This window comes from Pseudophryne corroboree, chromosome 6 (genome assembly GCF_028390025.1).
Source record: "Pseudophryne corroboree isolate aPseCor3 chromosome 6, aPseCor3.hap2, whole genome shotgun sequence".
Classification (NCBI taxonomy): Eukaryota; Metazoa; Chordata; class Amphibia; order Anura; family Myobatrachidae; genus Pseudophryne; species Pseudophryne corroboree.
Genome location: NC_086449.1, coordinates 765,508,666 through 765,536,425, shown reverse-complemented (window position 1 = coordinate 765,536,425; position 27,760 = coordinate 765,508,666). Strand labels below are relative to the sequence as shown.

At 47.1% G+C, this 27,760-nt stretch overlaps 1 protein-coding gene across 1 annotated transcript in view; it reads left to right on the top strand.

Annotated features, from left to right (window-relative positions):
- The window catches only part of FCHSD1 (FCH and double SH3 domains 1), a 190,170-nt gene that overhangs the window by 114,686 nt on the left and 47,724 nt on the right, over window positions 1–27,760 (top strand). The window contains exon 11 of the mRNA XM_063928610.1: window positions 12,470–12,589. Within this exon, the coding sequence (XP_063784680.1) occupies window positions 12,470–12,589 (120 nt within the window). The remainder of the gene's footprint in view (window positions 1–12,469; window positions 12,590–27,760) is intronic.

Here is a 27,760-nt window from a genome sequence, read left to right as displayed (position 1 = left end):
GGATAAAACTTTCAAAGTCATGGGGGTCGAAGGTCTGAACAGCTCAGTAGAAAGGGCAGCTCTGGACATGGTCGACCTTGGGGTATGAAAGAGGGGGGGTAGAGAGAGTGGTAACAGGTAAAAGAGATCGTGTAAACGACCTGTAGGGTTAGACCCTTTCCTAGAAGCGGGTTAGGTCTAGGAATGAGGGGGCGGGCACCAGGCGGGCAGCCCCTTCGGGGTGTGGGATCATATCTATAGTAACACATAACTAGGAAACGAGGAACATATAGGAGGGTATAAGGAGGGGGAGGTACATTCCGCGAACCAGGACAGGAGGGGAGCGGGAAGTTCAGATCAGGCAGTAAATAGAGATAAGTAGAAAATAGAGGACAGCTCTATCATCATACATATTGACGATTACTGTGCAAATTTACGTAGATTCAACCAAGGCATCTCAAGGCATAACACTAAGGTGGTCCACCATATTGTACGGATAGATCAATGTCGGTGCTCAACCACAATAATGTCTATAATCGTCATCTCCAGGGTCGGTGTCCGAGTAGCCCCCTCGGCTCCAGCAGTAGATTAGCCTTCCCAATTCAAGGCACGCAACCAGCAAAGGAAAGAGGGACCACTCTGAACCGAGACACAGGAGGCTCAAACTGCGCATAACTGATCCAGCCACTAGACCCAGATGGGGCCAATAATATTGTATAAACTGAAGTGTGAGAAACTAATGTAACATATTAATTATATCAAGAGAAGAATCAGTTGCAAAACAGCCCATTTCTCTATAATGAGAGCCAAGGTGGGCAACATGAAAGGAGCTATATCCACGGAGTAGGCAAACCGAGCCCGGAGGGGCAGACCGTCCCCCGGAGCAGAGCAGGCGGAGAGACCGTCTATCCCCAAGGGCGCGGCCAGCCCCCCCCAGGACAGAGCCGCCCAGCAACGCCATGTAGGAACGAGATAAGACAATTTGAAATACTGAAGTAGGCAGACCATAGAGATCTAACATGTAAACTAATATATCAGTATGTCGTTATAACAGGAAACATGGGAGGGGTTCAGAAAACATTATCCAGTATAATCACTGATCCGAAGAGGGGATTCCGCTCGTTCATTTAGTAGACCATTCGGGGGTAGGAGCCTCAGGTCTCCTAGGGGAGGCGACAGGAAGTTGCTTTCGGATCTCGTCAGGAAGAGACTCAAATAAGCCCAAGGTTTTGAGGAAATCATATCCCTGGGAGGGCGTTTTTATCGAGTGGTGAGAGCCATCTTTCGTGACATGGAGCTGGAACGGGAAACCCCATTTATATTTGATGGAATTATCTCGAAGGACTCTAGTGATAACGGTCAGGTCCTTGCGCTTTCGGAGTGTGGAGGGGGCTAAGTCCTGGAAGATCTGCAGTTGGGTTCCAGAATAGAGAACCGTTTGATGATCCCGTGCCACCATCATAAATTTCTCTTTCGTCTTGTAATAATGAAACCGCAGGATGACATCTCTTGGGGGTTGGGAGGGTGGTGGACGTGGGCGTAGAGCTCGGTGTGCTCTATCGAGAAGAAGGAGGTCCTTTGAGACTTCGGGGATCATGGTTTGCAATAGGCCCTCTAGAAAGGTCGGGAGGGCCTCCATAGTAACGCTCTCCGGGATGTTACGGATCCGGACATTGTTCCGGCGATTCCGGTTGTCCATATCTTCTAAGTGATCTTCTTGCTGGGCAATGTCCGCCCGGATCTCCGCTAGTTCCTGTTCGACCACCACCTGGTACTGGCAGACTTCATCCACTTTACGTTCCAGGGTATCCGTGCGGGTGCCGAGATCAGCTAGTTCAGATCTAAATTCAGTCAGGATTGACCTCATTTCCGTTTGGATGGTCTTAGTGACGATTGCCACTACATCTTGGGTCGTAAGACCTGACTTTGGTGTAAGATCGTCATCGGCATCCGACTGGGGGTCCACAGAGGGGGAGCCTCGTGGTGTAGCACCTGCTTTTTTCCATGCTCGGAGGATACTAGGCTTAGCTTGGGCAGGTGTTTTGCGGTTCTTTTGCGACATGGCGGAATGATAGAGGTTGATAGCTGTCCGGTGGTAATACCGGGCCAGTAGAGTTGTTGACACGGTCACGGGATGGGCTGGGAGCAACTTCCAGAGACTTGATAGATATTATGAAATGTGAGGTCCTAATCACATCCTGGTCGCAGAATGATTTAGTGTAGAGCAGGTATCATATGAACCTCATTTGGTAGTGGGCATGATAAGTAGTAATTAAGTGTGGAGCACAGCCGGCATTGTCGAGTAAGGTAGGTAATCCCCACTAGTGCCGATCCCGGTAGCCAGGTGGGAGAAGAAAAAAAAAAAGGGGGGGGGGGGGCACGCCCACCAGGTCACGGACCAGCCAGTGACCGGTCGTCGTGCAGCAGGATCTTATCACAGAACGTGTGCCCACTTCAGCTGATGGCACAGCACACCGATGAGTCGAGCCTGTTGCCCCGCATCCGGAGGCCACACGCCTCCTGCTTCTTTCCCGTCTCTCGGGGTCCCGTCCCGTTTCTTGATCCGTGCTCCAGGGCCTCAGTGCTGCATGCAGAGTGTTGGAGGCTGGACGGCCGGAGGTCGTAGGAGTCAAAGCAGACCTGCTACGCTGCCCAGCGAGCCACCCACAGCCGTGAATGGACTCGCAGCGGGGCAGGGGGCCTCTCGTGATCTCTTTGTGTTCAGCGGAAGCCTGCAGGGGAGGGGGGGAAGAGCCCGCTGCACGGGGTAGCCCTCACCCCAGTGTGCTTATAGGTGATGCAGTAGGGCCCCAGGCATACGGGGGGTAGTCGCAGAACGAACTATGACACCTCTAACAGACCGGGGGGGGGGGGGGCGCCGTCGGGCCGGCGTCCGGATCGTGTATAAGCCGGAGGCCTCCGCACAGTATTCTCCGGTCACCGCCGAGTCTCTCCTTCCGTCCCCCAAGATGGCCGCCGCACGGACCCTGCAGTGCCGTCGGGCCGGCGTCCGGATCGTGGCAGCGGTGAGCGGGTGCTTGAGTAGTGCTCGCGGGAGGGGAGGGAGCCGCTGCTACCTCAGTGCCGCCGGGTGTATAAGCCGGAGGCCTCCGCACAGTATTCTCCGGTCACCGCCGAGTCTCTCCTCTCCTTCCGTCCCCCAAGATGGCCGCCGCACGGACCTTGCAGTGCGTCGCTCGGCTCCAATTCGCTGGACGGGGGTCAGTACTGGGCTGTCTGTAGGGATGTCTGCTCAGGGGACCAGGACCAGGCCGGGCCCACCGGCGCTCCAGGAGGGCAAACCGCGCCGCGGGGGGATGCTTGAAAATCGAGGCCCCGGCTTCTGAGCAGCGAGTGGGCCGCAATCCGCAGGAGCCAGTAGACCGGCTCCCCGATTCAGCGGCACCGACTCACTGCCTGCTCCAGCAATGTAGGGTGCTGATCCAGGGAGTTTGGGTGCTTATATAAGGGTGAGGAGGCTTATTATTAAACATATACTCCCAGGTCCCTGGGAGCTCATGAACAGCACAACCTCCACGTTCAGCATCCAGGCCACACCCCCCAGCAAATCCCTTCTTAGCTCCCGAGGCCATTAGTCCTCTGTGAGCATCTCTTGAAGTTCCGGTTACCAAGTCCCTCTTGGCCAATCCGGAGCCACGAGTATAGTTCTTACTCCTCTATGTCTTATAATTCTCAATACCTTGGTTATGAGAAGCAGAGGAGGGAACACATACACCGACTGTTACACCCACGGTGTTACCAGGACGTCCACAGCTATCGCCTGAAGGTCTCGTGACCTGGCGCAATACCTGTCCCATTTTTTGTTCGGGCGGGACGCCATCATGTCCACCTTTGGTCTTTCCCAACGGTTCACAATCATGCGGAAAACTTCCCGATGAAGTTCCCACTCTCCCGGGTGGAGGTCGTGCCTGCTGAGGAAGTCTGCTTCCCAGTCGTCCACTCCCGGAATGAACACTGCTGACAGTGCTATCACATGATTTTCCGCCTAGCGAAAAATCCTTGCAGTTTTGCCACTGCCCTCCTGCTTCTTGTGCCGCCCTTTCTGTTTACGTGGGCGACTGCCGTGATGTTATCCCACTGGATCAATACCGGCTGACCTTGAAGCAGAGGTCTTGCTAAGCTTAGAGCATTATAAATTTGCTCTTAGCTCCAGTATATTTATGTGGAGAGAATTCTCCAGACTTGATCACACTCCTTGTGTGACTGCTCCCCAGCCTCTCAGGCTGGCCTCCGTGGTCACCAGCATCCAATCCTGAATGCCGAATCTGCGGCCCTCTAGAAGATGAGCACTCTGTAATCACCACAGGAGAGACACCCTTGTCCTTGGATATAGGGTTATCCGCTGATGCATCTGAAGATGCGATCCGGACCATTTGTCCAGCAGATCCCACTGAAGAGTTCTTGCGTGAAATCTGCCGAATGGAAGCGCTTCGTAATAAGCCACCATTTTTACCAGGACTCTTGTGCAATGATGCACTGACACTTTTCCTGGTTTTAGGAGGATCCCGATTAGCTCGGATAACTCCCTGGCTTTCTCCTCTGGGAGAAACACCTTTTCCTGGACTGTGTCCAGAATCATCCCTAGGACCAGCAGACGTGTCGTCGGAACAACTGCGGTTTTGGAATTTCTTATCAGGAGGTCGTCCATTTTCTTTGAAGACGAATCCTCCTTTCGGTCATTACCTTGGTAAGGACCCGGGGTGCCTTGGACAATCCAACGGCATCGTCTTGAAACTGATAGTGACAGTTCTGTACCACGAACCTGAGGTACCCTTGGTGAGAAAAGGCAAATTTTGGGACATGGAGGTAAGCATCCCTGATGTCCCGGGACACCATATAGTCCCCTTGTTCTTTGCTATCACTGCTCTGAGTGACTCCATCTGGATTTGAACCCTTGTAAGTGTTCAAATTTTCCAGATTTAGAATAGGTCTCACCTAGCCTTCAGTACCACCATATAGTGTGGAGTAATACCCCTTTCCTTGTTGTCGGAGGGGTAATTTTATTATCACCTGCTGGGAATACAGCTTGTGAATTGTTTTCAATACTGCCTCCCTGTCGGAGGGAGACATTGGTACAGCAGACTACAGGAACCTGCGAGGGGGGAAACCTCTCGACCTTCCAATCTGTACCCCTTGGATACTACTTGTAGGATCCAGGGGTCCTGTACGGTCCCAGCGTCATGCTGAGAACTTGGTAGAAGCGGTGGAGGGCTTCTGTTCCTGGGAATGGGCTGCCTGCTGCAGTCTTCTTCCCTTTCCTCTATCCCTGGGCAGATATGACTCTTATAGGGACGAAAGGACTGAGGCTGAAAAGACGGTGTCTTTTTCTGCAGAGATGTGACTTAGGGTAAAAAACGGTGGATTTTCCAGCAGTTGCCCTGGCCACCAGGTCCCATGGACCGACCCCAAATAACTCCTCCCCTTTATACGGCAATACATCTTTGTGCCGTTTGGAATCTGCATCACCTGACCACTGTCGTGTCCATAAACATCTTCTTGCAGATATGGACATCGCATTTACTCTTGATGCCAGAGTGCAAATATCCCTCTGCGCATCTCGCATATATAGAAATGCATCCTTTAAATGCTCTATAGTCAATAAAATACTGTCCCTGTCAAAGGTATCAATATTTTTAGTCAGGGAATCCGACCAAGCCACCTCAGCTCTGCACATCCAGGCTGAGGCGATCGCTGGTCGCAGTATAACACCAGCATGTGTGTGTATACTTTTTAGGATATTTTTCAGCCTCCTATCAGCTGGCTCCTTAAGTACGGCCCTATCCGTAGATGGTACCGCCACTTGTTCTGATAAGCGTGTGAGCGCCTTATCCACCCTGAGGGGTGTTTCCCACCGCGCCTTAACTTCTGGCGGGAAAGGGTATACCGCCAATAATTTTCTATCGGGGGAAACCCACGCATCATCACACACTTCATTTAATTTATCTGATTCAGGAAAAACTACAGGTAGTTTTTTCACCTCACACATAATACCCTTTTTTGTGGTACTTGGAGTATCAGAAATATGTAACACCTCCTTCATTGCCCTTAACGTGTGGCCCTAAAAGAAAATACGTTTGTTTCTTCACCGTCGACACTGAAATCAGTGTCCGTGTCTGGGTCTGTGTCGACCGACTGAGGTAAATGGGCATTTTACAGCCCCTGACGGTGTTTGAGACGCCTGGACAGATACTAATTTGTTCGCCGGCCCTCTCATGTCGTCAACCGGCTTGCAGCGTGTTGACATTGTCACGTAATTCCATAAATAAGCCATCCATTCCGGTGTCGACTCCCTAGAGAGTGACATCACCATTACAGGCAATTTGCTCCGCCTCCTCACCAATATTTTCCTCATACATGTCGACACACACGTACCGACATACAGCACACACATAGGGAATGCTCTGATAGAGGACAGGACCCACTAGCCCTTTGGGGAGACAGAGGGAGAGTTTGCCAGCACACACCAAAACGCTATAATTATCCAGGGACAACCTTTATATAAGTGTTCCTCCCTTATAGCATTTTAATATATATACATATCGCCAAATCAGTGCCCCCCCCTCTCTGTTTTAACCCTGTTTCTGTAGTGCAGTGCAGGGGAGAGCATGGGAGCCTTCCCACCAGCCTTTCTGTGAGGGAAAATGGCGCTGTGTGCTGAGGAGAATAGGCCCCGCCCCCTTTTCGGCGGGCTTCTTCTCCGGAGTTTTAGATATCTGGCAGGGGTTAAATACATCCATATAGCCTCAAGGGCTATATGTGATGTATTTTTCGCCATACAGGTATTATACATTGCTGCCCAGGGCGCCCCCCCCCAGCGCCCTGCACCCTCCGTGACCGCTGTGTGAAGTGTGCTGACAACAATGGCGCACAGCTGCAGTGCTGTGCGCTACCTGATGAAGACTGAGAGTCTTCTGCCGCCTGGTTCCGGACCTCTTCATCTTCAGCATCTGCAAGGGGGGTCGGCGGCGCGGCTCCGGGACGAACCCCAGGGCGAGCCCTGTGTTCCGACTCCCTCTGGAGCTATGTCCAGTAGCCTAAGAATCCAATCCATCCTGCACGCAGGTGAGTTGAAAATCTCTCCCCTAAGTCCCTCGATGCAGTGAGCCTGTTGCCAGCAGGACTCACTGAAAATAAAGAACCTAAAAACTTTTTCTAAGCAACTCTTTAAGAGAGCCACCTAGATTGCACCCTTCTCGGCCGGGCACAAAAACCTAACTGAGGCTTGGAGGAGGGTCATAGGGGGAGGAGCCAGTACACACCATGTGATCCTAAAAGCTTGCTTTTGTGCCCTGTCTCCTGCGGAGCCGCTATTCCCCATGGTCCTGACGGAGTCCCCAGCATCCACTAGGACGTTAGAGAAAATAGGATTTTAGTACCTACCGGTAAATCCTTTTCTCCTAGTCCGTAGAGGATGCTGGGCGCCCATCCCAGTGCGGACTGTTACTTGCAGCGTATTATTACTGGTTAAATTTGTTTACACGCGGGTTGTGTATTTAGTTGTATTCAGCTTGTTGCTGTTGTTAATTCATACTGTTATCTGGTGTCCTGATACTCCGGATGTACGGTATGTTTGTGGTGTGGGCTGGTAGGTTTCTCGCCCTTAGTTTAAACAAAAATCCTTTCCTCTAAATGTCCGTCTCTCCTGGGCACAGTTCCTATAACTGAGGTCTGGAGGAGGGGCATAGAGGGAGGAGCCAGTTCACACCCAGTCAAAGTCTTTGTAGTGTGCCCAAGCTCCTGCGGATCCCGTCTATACCCCATGGTCCTTTTGGAGTCCCCAGCATCCTCTACGGACTAGGAGAAAAGGATTTACCGGTAGGTACTTAAATCCAATTGTTTTCTACTTCTACAAGGCAGTCCTATCGGACCGCAAAGGTTAAGAAGTCCAAGCCCCCTTCCAGTTTCTTCAGAGGTGGTCGGGGAAAATCCAGAAACCTGCACGTGCAGGTTCCCAGGAACAGAAGCCTGGCTCTGTTTCCTCAAAATCCTCAGCATGACAGTGGACCTCCCAGCCTGGAGAGCGAGCAGGTGGGAGTGAGACTCAGACTTTTCAGTCACGTCTGGATATCATCCGGCCTGGATCCCAGGGTACAGAATATTGTGTCCCAGGGGTACAGACTGGAGTTTAAACCGCGCCCACCTCACAGATTCTTCAAATCAGGCTTACCAGCTTTGCTGACAGAAAGGGCTATCCTACGGGAAGCTATTCAAAAATTAGAAAAGGCAAATGTCATTGTTCCAGTTCCACCTCATCTGGAAAGCAAGGGTTACTATTCAAACCTATTTGCGGTACCGAAACCGGATGGTTCGGTCAGACCAATTTTTAACCTGAAGTCGTTAAACCCTTATTTGGGGGAATTCAAGTTCAAAATGGAGTCTCTTGAGAGCAGTGATCTCAGGTCTAGAGGAGGGGTAATTCATGGTATCCCTGGATATCAAGGATGCGTACCTCCACATTCCGATTTGGCCCCCACATCAGGCTTATCTCAGATTTGCACTATTGGATTGTCACTATCCGTTCCAGGCACTGTCATTCGGCCTCTCCACGGCACCAAGGGTGTTCACCAAGGTGATGGCAGACGGGGAGTGAACATAATTCCATATCTGGACGATCTGCTGATAAAGGCATTGTCCAGGGAGAAGTTGTTTCAGTCCATTGCTCTCACGACTCGACTGCTCAGGGATCATGGATGGATCCTGAATCTTCCAAAGTCACATTTGGAGCCGACAAGGAGATTGTCTTTCCTGGGGATGATCCTCGACACGGAAGTGCAGAGGGTGTTTCTACCGGTGGAGAAGGCGTTGGTGATACAAACAATGGTCCGGGATGTCTTGAAGCCTGCCCGGGTATCAGTTTATCAGTGCATTCACCTTCTGGGGAAGATGGTTGCCTCCTACGAGGCTCTACAGTACGGAAGATTTCATGCACGGTCCTTCCAACTGTATCTCCTGGACAAGTGGTCCGAATCTCACCTGCACGTGCATCAGAGAAAGCCAGGACTTCACTCCTATCTTGGCTACAAATGCCTCACTTTCTCGAGGGCCTCAGGTTCGGGATTCAGAACTGGATCCTTCTAACCACGGATGCAAGTCTCAGAGGTTGGGGTGCTGTCACCCAAGGGGAAACCTTCCAAGGAAAGTCTGGAATCCATTCTTCCGATAAATATTCTGGAACTAAGAGCCGTGTCAGGTGTAGTCGGACAATGTAACGACGGTGGCCTACATATACCGACAGGGCGGAACGAAGAGCAGGGCTACAATGTCGGAGGTAACAAGAATCCTCCTTTGGGCAGAAATACACCAGTGGCGATGTCAGCAATCTTCATTCACAACTGGGAAGCGGACTTCCTCAGCAGACACTATCTCCATGCGGGAGAGTGGGGCCTCCATCCGGAGGTGTTCACAGAGGTGACCAGTCTTTGGGGTGTACCTCAAATAGACATGATGGTCTCCCGCCTCAACAAGAAGCTTCGGAGGTACTGTTCCAGGTCGCGAAACCCACAGGCAGTGGCGGTGGACACCCTGGTAACTCTGTGAGTGTTCAAGTTAGTGTATGTGTTCCCTCCACTTCCACTCATCCCAAGAATTCTAAAACTCTTGAAGAAAACAAGAGTTCAGGCGATCCTCATTGCTCCGGACTGGCCAAGAAGAGCTTGGTACGCGGATCTTTTGGAGTTACTGCTGGAAGATCCGAGGCCTCTTCCTCTTCGAGGGGACCTTCTGCAACAAGGGCCGTTCGCTTATCAAGGCTTACCACGGCTACGTTTGACGGCATGGAGATTGAACGCCGGATCTTAGCTCGGAAGGGAATTCCGGCCCAGGTTATTCCTACCCTTATACAGGCTAGGAAAGGAGTAACGTCAACACATTACCATCTCATTTGGAAAAAGTATGTGTCTTGGTGTGAATCCAGGAAGTTTCCTACGGTGGAGTTTCAACTTGGACGGTTTCTACTCTTCCTGCAAGCAGGTGTGGATATGGGCCTGCATTTGGGATCCATAAAGGTCCAAATTTCGGCCTTATCCATTTTCTTCCAGAAACAATTGGCTGCCCTCCCTGAGGTTCAGACTTTCCTGAAAGGGGTTCTGCACATCCAACCACCCTTTGTGCCTCCTACGGCACCCTGGGATCTTAACGTGGTGTTGCATTTCCTGCAATCGGATTGGTTCGAGCCTCTACAGGAGGTTGAGGTCACGTTTCTCACTTGGAAGGCTGTCACACTGTTGGCGTTAGCATCTGCTAGACGTGTGTCGGAATTGGGGGCTTTATCCTATAAAAGCCCTACTTAATTTTCCATGAGGATAGAGCTGAGCTCAGGACGCGTCAGCAGTTTCTTCCAAAGGTTGTGTCTGCTTTTCATATCAACCAACCTATTGTGGTGCCAGTGGCTACTGACTCCTCAATTCACTCTAAGTCCTCGGATGTTGTGAGGGCTTCGAAGATCTATGTGAAGAGGACTGCTCGTCACAGAAAGTCGGACGCTCTGTTTGTCCTTTATGATCCCAACAAGGTTGGGTGGCCTGCTTCTAAGCAGAGGAATTCTCGCTGGATCAGGTTCACTATCCAGCATGCTTATTCTACGGCAGGATTGCCGTGTCCAAAATCTGTTTAGGCCTACTCTACTCGTAAGGTGGGTTCTTCCTGGGCGGTTGCCCGGGGTGTCTCAGCTTTACAACTTTGCCGAGCGGTTACTTGGTCAGGGTCGAACACGTTTGCTGAGTTTTACAAGTTCAATACTTTGGCCTCTGAGGACCTAAAGTTTGGTCAATCAGTTCTGCAGGAGACTCCGCGCTCTCCCTCCCGTACTGGGAGCTTTGGTATATCCCCATCGTACTAACGTGGACCCCAGCCAACTCTAGGACGTAAGAGAAAATAGGATTTTAATTACCTTCCGGTAAATGCTTTTCTTTTTAGTCCGTAGAGGATGCTGGGCGCCCGCCCAGCGCTTCGTTTTCCTCCAGTAGTTACTTGGTTCAGTACTGCCTTGTTACTTGGTTCAGTACTGCCTTGTTACTTGGTTCAGTACTGCCTTGTTACTTGGTTAAGTACTGCATTGTTACTTGGTTAAGTACTGTTATTCAGCTGTTGCTGACTTGTTCAAGCTGGTTAGCTTGGTTTACCTTGTTATGTGTGAGCTGGTATGAATCTTGCCACTATCTGTGTATTTTCTTCTCTCGAAGTATGTCTGTCTCCTTGGGCACAGTTTCTAGACTGAGTCTGGTAGGAGGGGCATAGAGGGAGGAGCCAGACCACATTATTAAGCTCTTAAAGTGCCCATGGCACCCAAGGGACCCGTCTATACCACATGGTACTAATGTGGACCCCAGCATCCTCTACGGACTACGAGAAAAGGATTTACTGGTAGGTAATTAAAATCCTAATTTTTTTCAATTAACAAAATGCAAGTGAATGAATAGAAGAGAAATCTAAATCAAATCAATGGTTTGGTGTGACCACCCTTTACCTTCATAAAAGCATCAATTCTTCTAGGTACACTTGCACAGAGTATTTGAAGGAGCTCGGCAGGGAGGTTGTTGCAAATATCTTGGAGAACTAACCACAGATCTTCTGTGAATGTAAGCTTGCTCAAAGAGGACTTTGACACTGTACTGGATCCTTGTGGAGAGGTTCTCAAACATGGTCCTCAAGGCACCCCACCGCTCCAGGTTTTAGGCATAGCCATGGCTCAGCACAGATGGTTAAATCAAATTGACTGAGGTGCTAATTAAGTCACCTGTGGCCAAGCATGGATAAACTTTAAACCTGGACCGTTGGGTTGCCTTAAGGCAGAGGTTCCCAAACTGTGTGCCGTTGCTCCCTGGGGTGCCTCGGGATACTTGCAGGGGTGCCCTGGGTTGGTGGTCTAGGACCAATTCAAGTTATTCATGGCCAATATAATAGGCAAAACCAGTGCTGGTGGCTGCCAGTCATAAAATAAGTGGCCAAACAGAAGCAAATCTTGTCCCTCACCACACAACTGACCCTAAGTATGACATATAAACGCAATCTACTTAATGTAATATTTCTTTCTAAATTTCTCAATAAGAAATTTTTGTCCTAGGGGTGCCGTGAAAAAAATTCTGATATTCTAGGGCGCCGTGATTCAAAAAAGTTTGGAAAACACTGCCTTAAGGGCTACGTTTGAGAACCACTGGCCTAGTGTGCATGCGTATGTCTCGGGAAATAGTGCCAACGTCATTTTCCAGGTGGTTTTTCAAATGCACATGTGTCTGTGGAAAAATTAAGGAGGCAACATTGTTTCAGAGATACGGCCGCAAGGTAAGTACAGTGATTGCACACCGGATGTACGATGTGGGCTCCTCTTTTCTCAGTTCCCATATGTACCCATTATAGATAGCCCTTGAACTACATGGAGTTGATGACCATCTAGCCGCCAAAGCAAAGTGCAAAAAGTTTCTTAAAAATCCTTTGAAAAATCTATTTATAATTTTTTTTTTTTTTTTGACAGGTATCCGTATTGGAAACCCTCGTTAGAGGTCCAAATTCAGAGAATGTCTTGGATAAAGAGGCACGGAGGTGGACGAGCAGAGCTGCAAGAGATTATAAACTGAAGACTCATGGGGAAAGGGTTAGTAGCGAGATAATAACAACTGTGCACCTGCAAACGTGTTTATTATTTTGTTCTCCAGTATGATGAAGGTGTGTACTGAGTATGCCATACATGGGACAGCCAATGGAGTCAGGCACATACAATAGGGCCTAATTCATGTTTGTAAGTAAAGCAAAAAAAAAAACAAGAAACTTTGGGGGTCATTCCGAGTTGATCGCTCGCTAGCAGTTTTTAGCAGCCGTGCAAACGCATTGTCGCCGTCCACCGGGGAGTGTATTTTCACTTTGCAGAAGTGCGAACGCCTGTACAGCAGAGCACCTGCAAAAACATTTTGTGCAGAACAAGACCAGCCCTGTACTTACTCTTCGTGTGCGTTGATTCTAACGTAGGTGGGATGGCTTTTGACATCACACTCCCGCCCAGCGTCCGCCCAGCCACACTTGCGTTTTCCCTGGCACGCCTGCGTTTTTCCAAACACTCCCAGAAAACGGTCAGTCGACACCCAGAAACACCCCCTTCCTGTCAATCTTCTTGCGTTGTGCCGTGTGACTGAAAGCTTCGCTAGATCCTGTGCAAAACCACAAAGGACTTTGTACCCGTATGTTGCGTGTGCGCATTGCGGTGCATGCGCAGAAATGCAGATTTTTAGCCTGATCGCTGTGCTGCGAACAACGGCAGCTAGCGATCAACTCTGAATGACCCCCTTTGTGTCTGGAACAAACCATGTTGACATGCAAGGGGAGCAAATACATTTATATTTTTTTCTGTGCAGGTAAATACTGGCTGCTTTTGCATGTAGCCCACAAATGCTAGACAGCTTTATTTTTACACTGCAATTTAGATTTCAGTTTGAACACACCCCACCCAAATCTAAATCTCTCTGCACGTTACATCTGTCCCACCTGCAGTGCAGCATGGTTTTAACCAGTTGCTTGCTTTTTTGCTATACTTACAAACTTGAATCAGGCCCAATATACAGTGCACACACAAGGCTGATCAGAGTTGCACACAAGTTGACTGCAGTTACATTTGCACTGCGTGCATGGAACTAAAGACACCCGCTCTATCCATCTGCTTGTGGAAATGGCCATCACCATTATCAGAGCGTCAACACTGACGAACTGTCAACAAACTATTTTAACCCCAGTGCTAACCCTTACTTTGCTATTGTTAACATTTTGGACTACTTCGATATGTTATATATTAACATGTCTAAGTATTTCAACATATTGCAGATGATGACGTGTTACAGTAGATGTCGACATCATAACATTAGACATTCTCATGGCGACCTTATGACTGTCGACATAGTAAATACAAAATTGGCTACCGTTGTTAATGGAACTTTTCACAGTTTGGAGCGGAAATTATTTTTGCAGAACTATCTAACAGTAACAACTTAAGGTGCAAGTGTAACGTAAGGTCAGCAACCAGACAATAAGGGCAGTAACAATACTGACTATTGCTGGACTTAGAAGTAATATTAGGACCAGTGAATACCGTTAATTTATTATTTCTGAGCACCGTCACTTTCCTTGTCTTGCCTGATGCATTCTCGTACAGAGTATTTACCTTGACTGTATTAGGTATCTGATGTTTTGTCAGGACAGGTATTGATTTCATCCAGATTGTCTTGACCACCCATTAATGTGTCTGAGGCTTTCTGACCTTGCACACAAAGTCGCATGAGATCATATATCCAAGGGCGCTGGAGGGTAACAGATTCCAATGTTGCTGTTCTAGACTAAATATGTGTATATATAGCACAGGGCGCATCAATATTTCAGTCCAGGTACAAAAAGTGCCCCCAGGCTGCTTGCAGGGTTCTTAATGTCAGGTACAGACTGGAACACACAAGCATTTGCTGATTATATTTTATTGTATTCAACACTGACTGAATTTCGGGTCGGTCCAGGCACTTAATGTGTTTTCTGGATTTTAGGCATGTGTGTGTGTGTTTGTGAGTGTGTGTATGTATATATATATATAATATATTTCTCTTACGTCCTAGAGGATGCTGGGGACTCCGTAAGGACCATGGGGATAGATGGGCTCCGCAGGAGACATGGGCACTTTAAGAAAGACTTTAGATCTGGTGTGCACTGGCTCCTCCCTCTATGCCCCTCCTCCAGACCTCAGTTTAATACTGTGCCCAGTGGAGACTGGGTGCTTTTCAGAGAGCTCTCCTGAGCTTTCTGACAAAGTATATTTGTTAGGTTTTTTATTTTCAGGGAGCCTGCTGGCAACAGACTCCCTGCATCGAGGGACTGAGGGGAGAGAAGCAGACCTACTTCTGTGAGTTTCAAGGCCCTGCTTCTTAGGCTACTGGACACCATTAGCTCCAGAGGGAGTGAGAACACAGGTTTCACCCTGGAGTTCGTCCTGGAGCCGCGCCGCCGTCCTCCTCACAGAGCCGGAATATAGAAGCCGGGTGAGTATGAGAAGAAAAGAAGACTTCAGAGGCGGCAGAAGACTTCATGATCTTCACTGAAGTAACGCACAGCAGTGCAGCTGTGCGCCATTGCTCCCACACACCTCACACACGGCAGTCACTGTAAGGGTGCAGGGCGCGGGGGGGGCGCCCTGGGCAGCAATATAAACCTCATTTCTGGCAAAAGAGATATATATACAGCTAGGCACTGTATATATAAAGAGCCCCCGCCAGTTTTTATTATATTTAAGCGGGACAGAAGCCCGCCGCTGAGGGGGCGGGGCTTCTCCCTCAGCACTCACCAGCGCCATTTTCTCCATAGCACAGCTGAGAGGAAGCTTCCCGGACTCTCCCCTGCTTATCCACGGTGAAAGGGGGTTTCAGAGAAGAGGTGGGGGCACATAATTGGCAGCTAAAAATAGTATTACAGCGCTACTGGCTAAACACATTGTGTGTTTTTTCCTGGGGTATTGGTGCTGGGTGTGAGCTGGCATACTCTCTCTCTGTCTCTCCAAAGGGCCTTGTGGGGGAACTGTCTTCAGATAAGAGGATTCCCTGAGTGTGTGGTGTGTCGGTACGTGTGTGTGGACATGTCTGAGGTAAAAGGCTCTTCTAAGGAGGAGATGGAGCAAATATGTGTGTGTGGTGTCTCCGTCGACAACGCCGACACCTGACTGGATATGTGGAATTAAGTGCTGAGGTAAATTTATTGCACAAAAGATTAGAGAACAGACAGGGAATCAGAGTCTCAAAACGCCCACTATCCAAAATAATAGACACTGATACCGACACAGAGTCTGACTCCAGTGTCGACTACGATGATGCAAAGTTACAGCCAAAACTGGCAGAAAAGTATTCAATATATGATTATTGTAATAAAAGATGTTTTGCATATCACTGATGACCCATCTGTCCCTGACACGGGGGTACACATGTTTAAGGGGAAGAAAGCTGAGATAACATTTCCCCCCTCTCATGAACCAAATGAATTGTGTGAAAAAGAGAGGGAATCTCCAGACAAGAAACTGCAGTTTCCCAAAAGAATTCTCATGGCGTATCCTTTCCCTGCTAGGGCCAGGATACGATGGGAATCCTCCCCTGGGTGGACAAGGCGTTGACACGTTTACCCAAAAGGTAGCGCTGACATACCAAGATACAGCTACCCTCAGGGATCCTGCAGATAGCATGCAGAAAAGTACTTTGATGTCCATTTACACACATTCTGGTACACTACTCAGACCGGCGATTGTGTCGGCATGGGTTTATAGCGCTGTAGCAGCGTGGACAGATACCTTATCAGTGGAGTTTGAAACCCTAGATAAGGATACCATGTTATTGACCCTAGGATATATAAAAGATGCTGTCTTATATATAAGACATGTTCAAAGAGACATTGGTCTACTGGTTTCTAGAGTCAACGCTATGTCGATTTCTGCTAGACGTGTCCTGTGGAACATGCAATGGACAGGTGATGCCGACTAAAAGAGGCATATTGAGGTTTTACCTTACAAGGGTGAGGAATTGTGTGGAGAAGGGCTCTCGGACCTGGTCTCCACAGCTATAGCTGGTAAATCTGATCTTTTGCCTTATATTCCCTCACAGCCTAAGAAAGCACAACATTATCAAATGCAGTCCTTTCGGTCGCAGAAAAACAAGAAAGTACGAGGAGCGTCCTTTCTTACCAGAGGTAAGGGCGCAGGGCACAGCTAGTTCCCAGGAACAGAAGTCCTCCCCGGCTTCTACTAAATCCACCGCATGACGCTGGGGCTCCGCTAAGGGAGTCCGCCCCAGTGGGAGCACGTATTCGACTCTTCAGCCACATCTGAGTTCACTCACAGGTGGATCCCTGGGCAATAGAAATTGTTTCTCAGGGTTACAAGCTGGAATTCGAAGAGGTGCCTCCTCGCCGGTTTTCCTAATCGGCCCTACCGGCTTCTCCCCCAGAAAGGGAGATAATATTAAATACAATTCACACATTGTATCTCCAACAGGTGGTGCTCAAGGTTCCCCTCCTTCAACAAGGAAGGGGATATTACTCAACCTTGGCTGTAGTCCCGAAACCGGACGGTTCGGTCAGACCTATTTTAAAATTAAAATCTCTGAACCTATACTTGAAAAGGTTCAAATTCAAGGTGGAATCGCTCAGAGCGATCATCGCCAGCCTGGAAGGGGGGGATTTTATGGTGTATCTAGACATAAAGGCTGCATACCTTCATGTTCCCATTTATCCACCCCATCAGGCGTACCTGAGAATTACGATACAGTATTGTCATTACCAATTTCAGGGTAATTGTCGGAAATGATGGTGCTCCTACGCAAGCAAGGAGTCACAATTATCCCATACTTGGACGATCTCCTAATAAGGGCGAGATCAAAAGAGAAGTTGTTGAACAGGGTGTCACTTTCGCTGAAGTTGTCACAGCAACTCGGCTGGATTCTCAATATCCCGAAGTCACAGTTAGTTCCTATGACTCGTCTGGCCTTCTTGGGTATGATTCTGAATACGGACCAGAAATGGGTTTATCTTCCGATAGAGAAGGCCCAGGAACTAATGACTCTGGTAAAAAACCTATTAAAGTCAAAACAGGTGTCAGTGCATCATTGCACTCGGGTCCTGGGAAAGATGGTGGCATCTTACGGGGCCATTCCCTTCGGCAGGTTCCATGCGAGGACTTTCCAATGGGATCTACGGGACAAGTGGTCCGGATCACATCTACAGATGCATCAGTTAATCACCCTGTCCCCTAGGGCCAGGGTGTCTCTCCTATGGTGGCTGCAGAGTGCTCACCTTCTGCAGGGTCGCAGGTTCGCCATCCAGGACTGGATTCTGGTAGCCACGGACGCGAGTATCCGAGGTGGGGGAGCAGTCATGCAGGGAAGAAACTTCCAAGGTCTTTGGGTCAAGTCAAAAAACTTGTATTCAAATCAACATCCTGGAGCTGAGGGCCATATACAACGCCCTTCGGCAAGCGGAAACATTGCTTCGCGACCTACCGGTTCTGATCCAGTCAGACAACATCACCGCAGTGGCTCATGTAAACCGCCAAGGAGGCACAAAGAGCAGAGTGGAATTGGCAGAAGCCACCAGGATTCTCCGCTGGGTGGAAAATCATGTAAGCGCAATTTCAGCAGTTCATTCCGGGAGTGGACAAATGAGAAGCAGACTTCCTCAGCAAACACGACCTGCATCCAAGAGAGGACTTCTTTAGGAAGCCTTCGCACAGATTGCAAGTCAGTGGGAACTGCCACAGATCGACATGATGGCGTCCCGCCTCAACAAGAAGCTACAGAGGTATTGCACCAGGTCAAGAGACCCTCAGGCAGTAGCTGTAGATGCCCTAGTGACACCGTGGGTGTTCCAGTCGGTCTATGTATTTCCCCCTCTTCCTCTCATACCCAAGGTGTTGAGAATAGTAAGAAAAAGAGGAGTGAGAACAATCCTCATTGTTCCAGATTGTCCACGAAGGACCTGGTATCCGGATCTGCAGGAAATGCTCACAGAAGATCCGTGGCCTCTTCCTCTAAGACAGGACCTGTTGCAACAGGGGCCCTGTCTATTCCAAGACTTACCGCGGCTGCGTTGGACGGCATGGCGGTTGAACGCCGGATCCTAGCGGATAAGGGTATTCCGGATGAGGTCATTCCTACGCTAATAAAGGCTAGGAAGGACATGACATCTAAACATTGTCACCGTATATGGCGAAAATATGTTTCTTGGTGTGAGGTCAGGAATGCTGCTACGGAAGAATTCCATCTGGGCCGTTTCCTTCACTTGCTGCAAACTGGAGTGAATTTCGGCCTAAAATTAGGATCTATTAAGGTTCAGATTTCGGCCTTATCCATTTTCTTTCAAAAGGAATTGGCCTCTCTCCCTGAAGTACAAACTTTTGTGAAGGGAGTACTGCATATTCAGCCTCATTTTGTACCTCCGGTGACGCCTTGGGACCTTAACGTGGTGTTAAGTTTCATTAAGTCACACTGGTTTGAACCACTTAAAACGGTGGAGTTGAAAAATCTCACTTGGAAGGTGGTCATGTTATTAGCCTTGGCTTCGGCTAGGCGAGTGTCGGAATTAGCGGCTTTATCACATAAAAGCCCCTATCTGGTTTTCCATATGGATAGAGCGGAATTGCGGACCCGTCCTCAATTCCTGCCAACAATGGTTTCATCCTTTCATATGAACTATTGTGGTGCCTGTGGCTACGCGTGACTTGGAGGATCCCGAGTCCCTTGATGTGGTCAGGGCTTTGAAAATTTACGTGGCCAGATCGGCTACAGTCAGAAAAACAGAAGCACTGTTTGTCATGTATGCAACCAACAAGATTGGTGCCCCTGCTTCAAAGTAGACTATTGCTCGCTGGATCTGTAACACGATTCAGCAGGCGCATTCTACGGCGCGGATTGCCGTTACCTAAATCGGTCAAGGCCCAATCCACTAGGAAGGTGGGCTCTTCTTGGGCGGCTGCCAGAGGGGTCTCGGCGCTACAGCTGTGCCGAGCTACTACTTGGTCGGGTTCAAACTCCTTTGCAAAGTTCTATAAATTTGATACCATGGCTGAGGAGGACCTCCTGCTTGCTCAATCTGTGCTGCAGAGTCATCCGCACTCTCCCGCTTTGGTATAATCCCCATGGTCCTTACGGAGTCCCCAGCATCCTCTAGGACGTAAGAGAAAATAAGATTTTAGACCTACCGGTAAATCTTTTTCTCGTAGTCCGTAGAGGATGCTGGGCGCCCATCCCAAGTGCGGACTACTTCTGCAAGACTTGTATATAGTTATTGCTTAAATAAGGGTTATGTTATAGTCTCATCGGTCTTGGACTGATGCTATGTCGTTTTCATACTGTTAACTGGATAGTATATCACAAGTTATACGGTGTGATTGGTGTGGCTGGTATGAATCTTGCCCTTGGATTAACAAAAATCCTTTCCTCGTACTGTCCGTCTCCTCTGGGCACAGTTTCTCTAACTGAGGTCTGGAGGAGGGGCATAGAGGGAGGAGCCAGTGCACACCAGATCTAAAGTCTTTCTTAAAGTGCCCATGTCTCCTGCGGAGCCCGTCTATCCCCATGGTCCTTACGGAGTCCCCAGCATCCTCTACGGACTACAAGAAAAAGATTTACCGGTAGGTTTAAAATCTTATTTTATATATATATATATATATATATATATATATAAAACATATACAGTGCAGATGCATTTAGAAGTGTAAAGTGTTGCATGGATAATGTTCTTCTTAGCTTGGAGAGCACTGAAGTGCAACCAGCCATGATACAGTACTAACCAATTAGATTGTGTCATTTACTTAGTAACAGTTCCAAAATGTCTGTATACCATATAAACCCGTATGGGTCTATACATAGCAATTTAATTAGAAATGTACTTGTAGAGACTGTTTATAAGCTTTGGAAACAAAAAATAAACAAAAAATTAGAATTTTTGGCAGCCAGCTTGTCTGTCCGTTCATTCCGCTATCAAACAAAAACTACTTTATGAATTTGGATAGTGTTTTCACTATTGTGTAGCTTAGTGATCTAAAAAGAAACTGAGGGAGTCATTTAGAGTTGATCGCTCTCGATCAGTTTTTTGCAGTCCTGCGTTCGCATAGGCCCTGCCCACAGAGGAGTGTATTTTAGCTATGCAAGTGTGCGATCGCATGTGTCCTAGAGCTGCACAAACAGATTTTTGTGCAGTCTTTGAGTAGTTCAGAACTTACTTACCCGCTGCGATCGCTTCAGCCTGTTCGGGGCCGGAATTGACGTCAGACGCCCGCCCTGCAAACGCTTGGGAATGCCTGCGTTTTTCCAGACACTCCCTGAAAATGGTCAGTTGCCACCCACAAATGCCTTCTTTCTGTCAATCACCTTCCGATCGCCCGTGCGATCGCTTTTTTTGCACCAACCCGTCGCTGTCAAGCGCTCCGCGTCACCGCGGTCCAACGCGGCTGCACATTGTGGGTCATACGCATGCGAAGTTCAGAACTGATCACAGGCTGTGAGAAAACTCAACCTAGCGTATGATCTCATTGTGACATCAGGGAGGGGAATAATAAAGGGAAAATATATATACAGTGCATCCGGAAAGTATTCACATTGCAAACGCATTGTCGCCGCCCACTGGGGAGTAACATAGTAACATAGTATCTGAGGTTGAAAAAAGACAATTGTCCATCGAGTTCAACCTATTTGTGGTCTCCTATGCATGATGATTTGACTAAAATTTCTGACTGATGCTGCTGTCAGCCGTTGCATTTTATCCCTATTTATAGTAACTATAATGCATGACTATGCACCATACCCCTGGATATCCTTATCCATTAGGAATTTATCTAACCCATTCTTAAAGGTGTTGACAGATTCCGCCATTACAACTCCCTCGGCAGGGAATTCCAAACACGTATTGTCCTTACCGTGAAAAAGCCTTTACGCCGTATTGTGCGGAATCTCCTCTCCTCTAACCTGAGCGAGTGTCCACGAGTCCTCTGTGTTGATCTAACCAAAAACAGGTCCCGCGCAAGCTCTGTGTATTGTCCCTTTATATATTTGTATATGAAACGAAATAGAGGAGATGGCGCCAAGGGAGTTATATCAACGCCCTACCTAAAAACGGACCCTTACAGTACTCTCCGGATAAATTACGTCAGATAACAAATACTAACATAAAAATGTATTAAAACAACATATAAACCCGACACAAATGTTCATAAGTATACAGAGTTGATACATTTACATTTGTCGCACAATTTGAACAATCAGTTTGTAGTGATGAGGAAAAAGCGTAGATATATCACTACGATTTCCTCCTTCTCCTTATTGTAGATTCGGAGGTAACATCAGATAATAGATAGATAAATAACCCAACGCGTTTCGTCTTGTTCCAAGACTTCATCAGGGGTAAAATCTCTTCATTTCAGAACATATTGTCAGCACATAAAAGGTCATTCAAAGATGTATGAACAACGTTTCAATATTTCAATGGGACTTGATTGATACAGCGAGGACCATACCTCATATATCATCAGCTTGAGTCTGACATTCAGATATTCGAATATGGGGAAGATTCATATGTGTATAGAATCTAACTGGTTCGCAAGCATAAGGAACCTCGTCGGTCAGCAGCTTGAACCTGACACTCAGAGACTCAGGAGTGAAGGCAATTCAAATGGGTATAATGTCTAACCAATTTAGAACACGTGGTAGACGTGTATACAGAGACTTGGCTGTCAGCACTGCACCACTGGAGGGTCTACCACGTGTTCTAAATTGGTTAGACATTATACCCATTTGAATTGCCTTCACTCCTGAGTCTCTGAGTGTCAGGTTCAAGCTGCTGACCGACGAGGTTCCTTATGCTTGCGAACCAGTTAGATTCTATACACATATGAATCTTCCCCATATTCGAATATCTGAATGTCAGACTCAAGCTGATGATATATGAGGTATGGTCCTCGCTGTATCAATCAAGTCCCATTGAAATATTGAAACGTTGTTCATACATCTTTGAATGACCTTTTATGTGCTGACAATATGTTCTGAAATGAAGAGATTTTACCCCTGATGAAGTCTTGGAACAAGACGAAACGCGTTGGGTTATTTATCTATCTATTATCTGATGTTACCTCCGAATCTACAATAAGGAGAAGGAGGAAATCGTAGTGATATATCTACGCTTTTTCCTCATCACTACAAACTGATTGTTCAAATTGTGCGACAAATGTAAATGTATCAACTCTGTATACTTATGAACATTTGTGTCGGGTTTATATGTTGTTTTAATACATTTTTATGTTAGTATTTGTTATCTGACGTAATTTATCCGGAGAGTACTGTAAGGGTCCGTTTTTAGGTAGGGCGTTGATATAACTCCCTTGGCGCCATCTCCTCTATTTCGTTTCATATTTTCACACATTTAGTTCCTCCTAACAGGGAACTTAGAGGATACAGGCAGCCATATAATTAATTAATTTTAGTGTTTTATTTGAAATAGCGCAGTGGGAGAGTAATTCTTGTCATATATTTGTATATGTTGATCAAATCCCCTCTTAGTCTCCGCTTTTCCAATGTAAACATGCCTAGTCTTTCAAGCCTTTCCTTGTATTCCATCGTCTCCATGCCCTTAATTAGTTTGGTCGCCCTCCTCTGAACCTTTTCTAGCTCCAGGATATCCTTTTGTAGTACGGTGCCCAGAATTGTACACAGTATTCAAGGTGTGGCCTCACTAGTGATTTATATAACGGGAGTATAATACTCTCGTCCCTAGCATCAATACCCCGTTTTATGCATGCTAATATCTTATTAGCCTTCTTTGCTGCAGTCCTACTTTGGGTACTACTGCTTAGTTTGCTATCTATGAGGACACCTAAGTCCTTTTCCAGTACAGAATCCCTAATTTTACCCCATTTAGTAGGTAGGTGTTATTTTTGTTCTTGTTACCACAGTGCATTACCTTACACTTGTCTGTGTTGAAGCGCATTCTCCATTTGGCTGCCCATGCTTCTAATTTAACTAAGTCGTTCTGAAGAGACTCAGCATCCTCCTCTGTATTTATAGCCTTACACAATTTGGTATCATCTGCAAAAATTGACACCATGCCCTCTAGACCTTCTGTTAGGTCGTTAATGAAAATATTGAACAATAGCGGTCCTAATACTGAGCCTTGCGGCACACCACTTAGCACTTCAGTCCAAGTTGAAAAAGATCCATTAACCACAACGCGCTGCTCCCTATTATCTAACCAGTTTCTGACCCAAGTGCATATTGTGCTTCCTAGCCCTGATTCTTGTAGCTTGTAGATTAGTCTCATGTGTGGTACAGTATCGAACGCTTTGGCAAAGTCTAAAAAGATTACATCCAAGTCTTTACCCTGATCTAGGTTTGCGCTTACTGTTTCATAAAAGCCAAGTAAGTTGGTTTGACAGGATCTGTCCTTCATAAACCCATGTTGATTCCTTTTAATTACCTTATTGACTTCAAGGAACTTCTGAATACTATCTTTGTTTGAGTTCTAGTTGGCGCCGCGGATGGCTGCCTCGGTGCTGCTCTGCCAAGCAGCCTTTGTGTTTAGTCCTACGTGTATAATATGTCTAATATGTTGAGTCTATTGTACAGTTGCAATGTGCAGTATCAACTCATACGTGTAATGTGTGTAATGTATGCTATGTTCTTCCCCCTTCGTATGCTATGTATTCCCCCTTCATGTTGCTGCTTGGCGATGCATTGTACCACAAAGAATTCCTAGTGTACGTGAGTACACCTGGCCAATAAAGCTGATTCTGATTCTGATTCAAGGAATACCTTCCAATGCTTTCCCCACTATAGATGTAAGACTAACTGGTCTATAATTACCTGGTTCAGCTTTTTTTCCCTTTTTGAATATAGGCACTACTTCCGCTATACGCCAGTCTTTGGGAACCATACCTGATATAACTGAATCCTTAAATATCAAAAATAGCGGTTTTGCCAGTTCAGAGTGAAGCTCCATTAGAACCCTTAGGTGAATAACATCGGGCCCTGGTGATTTATTAATCTTTAAATGTTTTAATCGGTCACAGACTACTTCCTCGCTTAAATAAGTACCTATCAGTGGGATATTCTCATTATTGAGATTGTGTGTCAGTCCCTGAATTTTGTCCTCTCTAGTAAATACTGTTGAAAAAAACTCATTTAGTGTGTCCGCTATGTCATTATCATTTTTGCTTAAGACTCCCAACTTGTCTTTTAAAGGGCCTATACTCTCCTTCTTCTTTAATTTGTTGCTATTAATGTATTTAAATAATTTTTGGGGATTCGCTTTGCTTTCCTTTGCTACTAGTTTTTCTGTTTCTACTTTAGCCGCTCGTATTTCCTTTTTGCAAATTTTGTTACATTCCTTATAGTGCTGAAATGACTCTGCTTACCCGTCAGATTTGTATTTTTTAAATGCTCGCCTTTTCTTGCCCATAAGTTCCTTAATCTTTTTGTTAAGCCACATCGGTTTATGATTTTTATTCCTTTTTTTTGCTGCTCATAGGAATAAATTTGAGTGTATTTTTAGCTAGCAGGAATTTTAGTACCTCCCATTTCTCTGTAGTATTTTTTCCTAAAAACAAACCTACCCATTCAATATCCCTGAAAAATACCCTCATCTTTTCAAAATTTGCTTTGCTACAGTTTAGAGTCCTAGTTGAGCCAGTATAGGGCTGTTTATGGAAACTGATATTGAATGTGACCATATTGTGGTCGCTGCTTCCTATGGGTTCCTCTACTATAATACCTGATACCAAATCCCCATTGTTTGTTAATACCAGGTCTAAGATTGCATTGTACCTAGTTGGTTCCTCAATTAGTTGGACTAAGTATCACATGAAACGTTTTTCCAGTTTATCTCTGGATAGTTAAAATCTCCCATCACTACTATGTCTCCTACTCCTGCTGCTCTTTCAATTTGCTTTAGTAACAATTCCTCATCAGTGGCGTTGATACCAGGCGGCCTATAGCATACACCCAATACTAACTTTTTTATTCCTTTTTCCCCGCATGTAATTTCTACCCATAATGTCTCGACAGTGTCTACAGTCCCCTCCTGAATATCTTCCCGTATATCAGGTTTTAAAAACGGCTTTACGTAAAGACACACCCCTCCACCCTTTTTATTTAGTCTGTCTCTCCTAAACAGTGTATTGCCCTCTAGATTGACTGTCCAATCATGAGATTCGTCCCACCAAGTTTCAGTAATGCCTATAATATCATACTGTTTGCTTGCTGCAAGTATTTCTAGTTCACCCTTTTTACCAGTAATGCTTCTGGCGTTTACATACATACAACTAAGATAAGTCTTTTCCCTTGCGTTAGGGACATATTTCACCTTATGTAGCAATGATGACCTGTAATCGTCATTGGTTAGTGCTTTGGTAAAATCTCTTTTAGTACCCATGTTAGTAACCTTACCGCCTGCTCTTACCCTCCCCCCAACTTCTCCCCCATTTCATTTACTACCGCCATCCCCACTATTCTCATTGCATGACCCATAGTTTCTAGCTAAACCCTCCCCCCAGGCTCCTAGTTTAAAATCTCCCCCAACCTTCTAACCATCCTTCCCCCCAGCTCCGCTGCCTCCTCCTCAGTCAGGTGCAATCCGTCACGACAAAAGAGATGGCGCCTGACTGAGAAGTCCGCCCAGTGTTCCAGGAACACAAACCCCTCTTTCCTGCACCAATCCCTAAGCCACACATTTACCTCCCTAATCTCCCTCTGCCTCCCTGGACTAGCGCGTGGCACTGGTAATTCCTAGAATATTACCTTAGATGTCCTTGCCTTCAGTTTCTTTCCTAAGTCCCTATAGTCTTTCTTAAGGACATCTCACCTTCCGCTAACTTTGTCATTGGTGCCAACGTGCACCAAGACCGCCGGGTCTTTCCCAGCCCCTCCCAACAATCTATCTACCCGGTCCGCGATGTGCCATACCCGAGCACCCGGGAGACAACAGACTGTACGGCGATCACGGTCCCGGTAGCAGATTGAGTGTATTTTCGCTTTGCAGAAGTGCAAACGCTTGTGCAGCAGAGCGCCTGCAAAATCATTTTGTGCAAAACAAGACCAGCCCTGTAGTTACTCGTCGTGTGCATTGATTCTAACGATGGAGGGATGGCTTCTGACGTCACACACTCGCCCAGCCACGCCTGCGTTTTCCCCGACACGCCTGCGTTTTTCTAAGCACTCCCTGAAAACGGTCGGTTGACACCCAGAAACACCCACTTCATGTCAATCTTCCAGCGTTCGGCTGTGCGACTGAAAGCTTCGCTAGAACCTGTGCAAAACCACAAAGGACTTTGTAACCGTATATCGTGCGTGCGCATTGCGATGCATGCGCAGATTAGCCATTTTTTCCACTGATCGCTGCGCTGCGAACAACGGCAGCTAGCGATCAACTCGGAATGACCCCCAATACCTCATAATAACAACATGACATTTTTTATTTTTTTGCACATTATTTTAAAATAAAAAACTAAGAAATCGCATCTACATAAGTATTCACAGCCTTTGCCATGAAGCTCAAAATTTAGCTCAGGTGCATCCTGTTTCCACTGATCATCCTTGAGATGTTCCTGCAGCTTAATTGGAGTCCACCTGTGGTAAATTCAGTTGGTTGAACCATAATTTGGAAAGGCACACACCTGTCTATATAAGGTCCCACATTTGACAGTGCATGTCTGGGCACAAACCAAGCATGAAGTCAAAGGAATTGTCTGTAGACCTCCGAGACAGGATTGTCTTGAGGCACAAATCTGGGGAAGGGTACAGAAAAATAGCTGCTGCCTTGAAGGTCCCAATGAGAACAGTGGCCTCCATCATCCATAAATGGAAGAAATTCGGAACCACCAGGACTCTTCCTAGAGCTGGCTGGCCATCTAAACTGAGCCATCATGGGAGAAGGGCCCTAGTCAGGGAGGTGACCAAGAACCCGATGGTCACTCTGTCAGAGCTATAGCATTCCTCTGTGGAGAGAGGAGAACCTTCCAGAAGGACAGCCATCTCTGCAGCAATCCACCTATCAGGCCTGTATGGTAGAGTGGCCAGATGGAAGCCACTTCTTAGTAAAAAGCACATGGCAGTCCACCTGGAGTTTGCCAAAATGCACCTGAAGGACTCTCGACCATGAGAAACAAAATGATCTGGTCTGATGAGACAAAGATTGAACTCTTTGGTGTGAATGCCAGGCGTTATGTTTGTAGCAAACCAGTCACAGCTCAACACCAGGCCAATGCCATCCCTACAGTGAAGCA